The following is a 7953-nucleotide window of genomic DNA, read 5'->3' as shown; positions in this document are numbered from 1 at the left end:
GTATATACATATGTACATAGCAATAGGGTACCAGTATATACATAGCTTATTTTTAGCTAATCTAGTTTCTGAAGGAAAAAATCAAGTTCTTTTGATAGCTGCTGCATTGGCGTTCAGTTGACAATCTTTTACCTTGGCCATAACTCAAGAACCATTCAAGATATTTGAATGAAACTTGGTACACATATTGCCACAGACATCATGCACTTGTATAGCAAGGGCCATGAATCTGACTTTAATAATTGCCCAAAAGTGCCGAAACAACATGTTAGCCATTGGTGTTTGTTCCATTGTGCTCTTGTTCATTATTTTGCTTATTTTTTGGCTTTCTTTTGATTTATACATTTAATTGGTGTTTAATTTAAGAAACAACGTCTAAGCAGTGCATATTTTTAATGAAAAATTGATAAAACAATTTAATTCTATTGGTTATGACAGTAAAACATAAAGGTATTGATTATACATGTATCTAGTATTATGATAGTGTCTGTAGATTGGACTCTCCTACAATATCCTGGCCGATTACAAAATCTTAGCTAAAACATTCCTTCCTTTACTTTAAGTTGTGTACTTGAACTTGCAGAATGAGCTGTCGAGAATGTGTCAGTTCTCCGAGATCGCCAATGAGAAAGGTTTGGATGCCCAGAACTTCCAGTGTAAAGGATGCTCCAGGTCCATTGGTCTTAGTAAGTGTTTGTTTTATCAAGTACTGGGTGTTGTGTGTTTGAATATGTATTTTTTAACTGTTTGGGATTACTTGAATGCTCAATATTGTATTGATCAGGATTCCGTTGGTTATTTTATTTTGTCTCCGGTATTGGGTAGTAATATTCCCTGTTTATGCAGTCAAATTGCTCAGGTACATTCAAACTACAAATCCATGATGCCTGCTAGCCTGTCTTTGGAAATTTGCTAGCGAACAGATCTTTCATAAGGCATGAGTGCACAAAATAAGAAGTAAAACACTTCATTGGATTTGAGTAAGACATGTACTTACAATTATATTAATATGTATATGTCTGCAAAGAACAGGTCAATATCTGTTATTATTTAAGGAATGAATTTCATGATTGATGTCATTATCAGGGTACGAATGCAGTTGGGCTGTTTAAAGTGTGTGGTGACCGAAGGAATCAACACACTTTAAACAGCTCACATGATTGTGTTCATAAGATGTGGACCATCATTATAACAAATCAAACACTCATAACCATTTCTCAAGGTTACTGTTAGATCTCCAACATAAGTCTGAGATATTGAGTTAAACTACAAAGTCTCCTGAAAAGTAAAATCGACATGTTTGCATTGTTCAACAGAGCACAACAATCAATCATGATTTTTTTCCTGTACATTTAACACATGATAAAGGGAAAGTAAAATGAAAAACCAAGCACTTTCTTTCCACAGAGGTTGTCTCCCCTAGACTGTTATTTTTACTTGTCTAGTAATGGTGTGAGTACCAAATATTAAATTATTACTATGTGAACATGTATAATAGTTTGGAGTTTACTTATATTTGAAAAAGTCCTTTCTTCTGACGGTATCGGCAAGCCATTTACTTGCTGGTACTTAAGAGTGACTGACTAATACATCATTCCCGCCCTTACAGTAATTTATGTATTCATTGTAATATGCTGAGGTGGATTTTAAGCAATATTTTCGGTTCTCTATCCAGTATTTGGCAAACCGCGTACGTGCAAGTTTGATGGCTGGTATTACTGCTACGAGTGTCACGAGAATGATGAATACTACATTCCTGCCCTCATTGTACATAACTGGGATTTCCGAAAACAGAAAGGTTTGACTCTCTTCACTCTTCAGACAAACTAAATTCTCATGAGGTACAACTTGTAAGTTGATTACACAAATCTGGCTGATTAAGTTAATTTTTTTATTTTATTTTAAAAATACCCTTATATCAAATGAATATCATTTTGTAAAATTTTCATCATAATTATAGAATATAATTATGATGAAAATTTATGTAATAATATAATTTATATTATTATGTTATTTATTATTAAGGAGCCCTTTTTTACTTGTAGTGTGTAAGAAGAACTTTGAGTACCTGCAAGACAAGGAGGAACAGCCATATATTAATGTTGAAGATATAAACCCACGACTGTATGAACATGTCCCAGAAATGCTAGAAATACAGGTGAGTGCTCACATACTTAATTATCATTTCATTTTCTTATGAATAATCTTATACTATATAATGTAAAAAACAGTTTTTATATTGTCTGATTTTTGGAAGAAAAAAAGGTGTTGTCATTGTCTGTATGTCATAGCCGCTGTTGTTGTCAGCAAGCAATGGCTAGATTGTCGACCATTACTTGAAAACCATAAAAATAGTAACTTTGTATGAATACTGACTGTAATAATAGATGCACATTTGTTGAAGCAAGTCCCAAAACTGTTACTTGAATATTATAAAGTGCCCCTTGAATGCATGAGAAAAACAGTAGAGTGTTTGCATCCACCAAACGTGTAGCTTTTGTTTTACAGAACCTGCGAGTTCAGCTCATGCACCTGAAAACATACCTGTTTACATGTAAGCAGTCGATAGCGGAGGACTTCCGCAAGCTCATCTGGCCAAGGGATTATCTATATGAGGGGAGGGAACTATACTCACTGGCGGTTAGCACTTCCCCTTGTTCAAGTCATTATGTAGTTTACTAATAAACTATGCAAAAAAGTTTGCGTAAATAAAAACACAGATTACAAAGCAAACCAAAGCACAGATTAATTGAAGAGAAGTTTTATACCACCCCAGTGGAAGGTTTGAAAAGCCTGTTTTATCATTTTAAGCAATTCATTTTTCACCTTGCATCTTTGAGGAGGTAATTGAAAGCTTTGATGATTTAATAGGTAAGATGACCCTTATGCAGATTGTACATCTGTGGATATTTTACGTGTTTCCATCCTGCCTGTTCAGTAGTTAGACTGAGTTCACATGATGCACACATGTGTACACCAGTTGCTGATGGCTGCTGGCAGTTACTTTGATGTGTGCCCTTACTTGACAGGGCCCGTATTAACACTTAATAAGTAAAAAGTAATAGTTTGATCCAATCTTTGGAAATATGGCTATGAACTTGTTCAAGTAACAAATATACATGAAGTCAATTATGTATTGATTTCATTATTTGGAGCTTTTTGACCGACTATCTTGAGAAATTAACTGAACAGTTTTCAGTTGAACTTCTTTAGATAGATGAAGTCCCAACAGGTAAACATTGCAGATACCTTAATAAGAAATATGGCCCTTTGTTAATTATCAAATCAGCAATGTTTTGATATCTTCTCTCAAGCAAAGAATTCCCTTTCTTGTAGTTTGTAATGATTAGTATCATATAATGTTGATCAGTAGAGTTTTTGAAAGAAATTTGTATACCGTTGACAATGGAAATTCAGAATGTCCCAATGATGCGCAAAACAAATTATGTTTGTTCTTAAATTTCAGGACTTACTGCAAGTTCCAACAGGGTCACTAGCCAGTAGTTTACAGAAGGTCATCAAATTTGCCACCAAACATGTGTACAGTTGTCGACTGTGTAGCCAGAAAGGATTTATATGTGAACTCTGCAACAATCCCAAGGTCATCTATGCCTTTGAGATGGATGCTACATTCAGGGTAAGTACATGTAATAAGTATGCATCATGATTTATAAACATTGACTTTCATGAGGGGGACAGTGCATCTTGTTGGCTCAAGTGGACACTCTAGGGGGACAGTGCTTTCTCAGGTGGATAGTGTTCCCTCCGGTTGATGAGATACACTGTCCCCTCAAGAACATGAATATACCAATCAATATCCATGATATGCCACTCAACAGTTGACATGATACCATATATATGCGTTACAAGCACCATCCTCGGCACCCCAGCATATTTATTACCTATATGATACCCTGGGTAGCTAAGGATATACCAACGGACCATAATTCTGATTTTAAAGTTATGTCCCTTTTTGACAAAAAAAACAACAACAACAGATGTGTTTTGGGATTTTCATGCAGTGCTTTTGTTTTCAATGATAATAACTGGCCAAATGTATCATGGTGCATGACTTCATGAATAGATTACAGTGTAATCAATAGTTTTGGAAGTTATGGAAATTATTACATATTTCTTGCCATCAGTTTATGTAAATAAGAACATTTTTAACAGTCTGGAATGTTTATGGATAGCTACGGTATTATTTGTGAACAGTTTTGTCTTATTTCTTGAATTTAAAAGCTTATCATGTGGTCAACAGTATCAGACTTTTCCATGTGAAGATAAATACATGCACTTTCATAATTATGTTTCAGTGTCCCCAGTGTAAGACGGTTTTCCACAAAGCATGCAAAACAGACAATCGACCATGCCCGAAATGCCAGCGACGTCAACATCGTCAATCACTGCACGGATCCAACAAACCCCTGCTGACACCGGACTATGACTCACATGTGGACCAAGTCTAAAGAATGATTTGAGGGTATCAGACATCTTATACAACAGACAACATCACCCTGGATTTTACCAAATTATGTTACAAAATTGGTATGTGTGTGGGATTTTTATGCCCCCACAAAGTGGCGGCATATAGGGTTGCCCTTGTCCGTACGTACGTCTGTCTGTCTGTACGTACATACGTCCCGAAGATTGTTTCCGATCTAATTCTTGAAAACCGTTTGTCCAATCCTCATCAAACTTTAAACACATGTTTGTGACCATAATATCTTGATCAAGTTCGATAGTCATGGAAATCGCTTTAGTCATTTAGGAGTTAACCCTTTTTTTGCCAAAAATACTTCAAAAATATATGTTTCCAATCTAATTCTTGAAAAGTATGTGTCCAATCCTCACCAAACTTTACATACATGATTGTGACCATAATATCTTGATCAAGTTCGATAGCCATGGAAATCGCTTTTGTCATTTAGGAGTTACGGCCCTTTATTTGCAAAAAAAGACTTGAAAAATACGTCCCGAAGATTGTTTCCGATCTAATTCTTGAAAACTGTTTGTCCAATCCTCACCAAACTTTTAACACATGTTTGTGACCATAATACCTTGATCAACTTCGATAGCCATGGAAATCGCTTTAATCATTTAGGAGTTAGGGCCCTTTATTTCCCAACAATACTTAAAAAATATCTTATCCGATCTAATTTTTGAAAAGGATTTGCCCTTGTGCAGATTATCCTGAATAATCATTATGGCTTATTTTCTGTGACAAAAAATCGAAGTGGGGGCATCCGTGTCCTATGGACACATTTCTAGTTTTTTTAGGTATTTGTCAGTGTAGGGAATGTGTGACCGTGAAGTTTCATGCTAACTAGTTATAACTGAACATACATAATGAAGCTTCAAATTAGACTGTGATATTCTTTAATATTATTTAAGCTTTTATATATTTTTATTCTGAACTGTTCAGAACATGACACCAATGTCTTCCATAAGATAATAATCCTTGTTTTGTTTTCATTATGTTTGATGCTTAAACATGGATTCATATTGGAGTTATCCTTTGTAAGTTTGAGAACAAAACATCAAGTCTCTTTAATAGCATATATTTACATCTCAACTTAGTTTCCTTCAATTAGTGGCCTTTTGATAATTTCAAATATGTTGAAAAGTGTTCATTTATGATTTGTAATATGTATTGTTGTTAATTAGCAATTCAATTTTCTTATGAAGTGATTTTATTTTGGGACTATTTTTGTCTGTAGCAATAAAATGTGTAAACTGGTTGGTTCGATCAATTTTTGCATGGGGGAGAAAGAATTAAATACTGTTAAGCTTCTGTTAGGTTTTCTTAAATGAGATAAAGTATTTTATTAACACTTGTGAAAAGAAATAAACATGGTGTAAATACAAGTGTTAAATTGTGTGATTTATGTCATTATCAGGGATATAAATGCAGTTGTGCTGGTTTCAGTACACGTTGAGTTGACCACGCACTTAAACCATCCCAACTGCATTCATACCCCGAAAGTGACTTCATTCACATAATTTATTCTTAAATATTGCTTTTCCTATAGGCTCCTTTGGACATTTCAATATATAATCTTTTGGGCATTACAAGCAGGGTATAAGCAGTAATATACATGTATTGTTTTTTGCAAAATTGGAAATGTTGTGACTTTATACACTTTAAATTGTCCAATTTCATGGAATTGGAAGCCATTTTGGTATGAAAATGTATGTTAGCCACTGATAGCTTAAATGAATGTTTCGGTGATTAATTTATATTTGTATGTTTTTATGTCTTAAGGATATTCTGTTACTGGCAATCATATAGAAATGAGTGCTACAAATGTTATACAAAGATTACTACCATCTATATTAGTAACAAATGTATAGGTTATGAGTTATGTATGTCTTTCCTTGATACATTGTTCATTAAATAAATCATTTGTTGACTATTTCTTTGTTCCATTTGTTGCAAATTTACCGACAATATTATAAGTTTTGTCATATTTTATTGCCTTTGTTTAAGTTCCCTTGAGCATTAAGTACTTGGGGTCATTTGTGGTCAGTTTCTCATGTGTCATCTGTCAACATTTCTAGCAGCCACTCTTTGATACCAATGAACTAGTAAAGCCAATATAACGTTCAACCAGTAACATAAAGTTATTATATCAATTTTTGTCTGCTTTAATTTCAATGTTAAGTTATGCAATAATTTGCCAAAAGACCACCATTTTGTTGCCAAAAAACCACCATTTTGTTTTGCATATTTAGAAATTTTGGAACATCAGGCAAACAACAAAAATAGCATAGAGGCCACAAATGGTTATCTATATACAATGTCCAACTTTAATTGAAATAAGAGTTAATAGTAGAATCTGAGTGTACTGTAAAAATAACCGGCCAATGGTTAGGTGCCAAATAAACGTTATTGTTTTTTTCATTATGTAGCTCATGGATTTGTTTGTGTGGCATTGAGCCCTGAAATATTGCACAAACACTCATGAAAGTTCCTAGGAATTATGGTCAGTATGACTATTGTGCCCCTGTCATTCTTTTACAAATTTAACGCAGGTAAGGTCAATGTCCCTGTCTCAATTGCAAAAACATTTTTTTGCCTCAGACATGTTGTGTCGCCTGTAGCACCAATAGTATTGCATCTACACCAATGAAACTTCATAGAAATGTTGGACGGCATGAGCTTTCGTGCAACTGCCATTTATTCACATGTATTTTGGTCTAACAAGAGAAATGGACTTGGACTTAGTTAAACGTGATCTGAACGATATTGTGGCGCATTTAGCACCCAAAATATTGCACCTACACTCCTGAAGTTTCTGAGTTGCGCACATATTATTTAATCATGCCTGGTTCCCAGCAGCGTCTGCGAGTATTCACATGACCATGATAGCTCTAGACCTGTCATTTAACCATATCTGTGTCCCAGCAGCGTGTGTGGGTATTCACATGGCTGGGATATTTTTAAGCCTGGCATTTATTCATTCCTGTGTCCCAGGAGCGTCTGCGGGTATTCACAGGAACGTGATAGCTCTAAGCCTGTCATTTAATCATGCATGGGTCGCAGCAGCGTCTGCGGGTATTCACATGACTGGGAAAGCTCTAAGCCTGTCATTTAATCATGCATGGGTCGCAGCAGCTTCTGCGGGTATTCACATGACTGGAATAGCTCTAAACCTGTCTTTAATCATGCATGGGTCGCAGCAGCGTCTGCGGGTATTCACACGACTGGGATAGCTCTAAGCCTGTCATTTAATTATGCATGGGTCGCAGCTGCGTCTGCGGGTATTCACACGACTGGGATAGCTCTAAGCCTGTCATTTAATCATGCCTGGGTCCAAACAGCGTCTGCGGGTATTCACATGAGTGGGATAGCTCTAAGCCTGTCATTTAATCATGCCTGGGTCCCAGCAGCGCCTGCAGGTATTCACAGGACTGGGCGATCGCACATTAAAATCACACTTAGGAGAAACA

The 7953-nt window shown here is 35.6% G+C and overlaps 1 protein-coding gene across 1 annotated transcript; it reads left to right on the top strand.

Moving 5' to 3' along the window:
- On the top strand, window positions 1–7953 carry LOC128246190 (pleckstrin homology domain-containing family M member 3-like). Its single transcript, XM_052964379.1, has 6 exons — window positions 1–686; window positions 1676–1798; window positions 2046–2158; window positions 2509–2640; window positions 3467–3637; window positions 4317–7953. Exons 1-6 carry the CDS (start codon window positions 599–601, stop codon window positions 4467–4469), a joined length of 780 nt encoding a protein of 259 aa, XP_052820339.1. The 5' UTR covers window positions 1–598; the 3' UTR covers window positions 4470–7953.

Source organism: Mya arenaria, chromosome 9 (genome assembly GCF_026914265.1).
Source record: "Mya arenaria isolate MELC-2E11 chromosome 9, ASM2691426v1".
NCBI classification, from domain to species: domain Eukaryota; kingdom Metazoa; phylum Mollusca; class Bivalvia; order Myida; family Myidae; genus Mya; species Mya arenaria.
The sequence above is the reverse complement of the archived record's forward strand: the minus strand, read 5'-3'. Positions and strand labels throughout refer to the sequence as shown.

Bases quoted from the DNA above. Each gene is read 5' to 3' on its own strand.
- LOC128246190 (XM_052964379.1), top strand. From the start codon at position 599: ATGTGTCAGTTCTCCGAGATCGCCAATGAGAAAGGTTTGGATGCCCAG. The intron at 1,799-2,045 runs GTTTGACTCTCT...TTTTACTTGTAG, and splicing joins GGATTTCCGAAAACAGAAAG to TGTGTAAGAAGAACTTTGAG. The intron at 2,159-2,508 runs GTGAGTGCTCAC...TTTGTTTTACAG, and splicing joins CAGAAATGCTAGAAATACAG to AACCTGCGAGTTCAGCTCAT.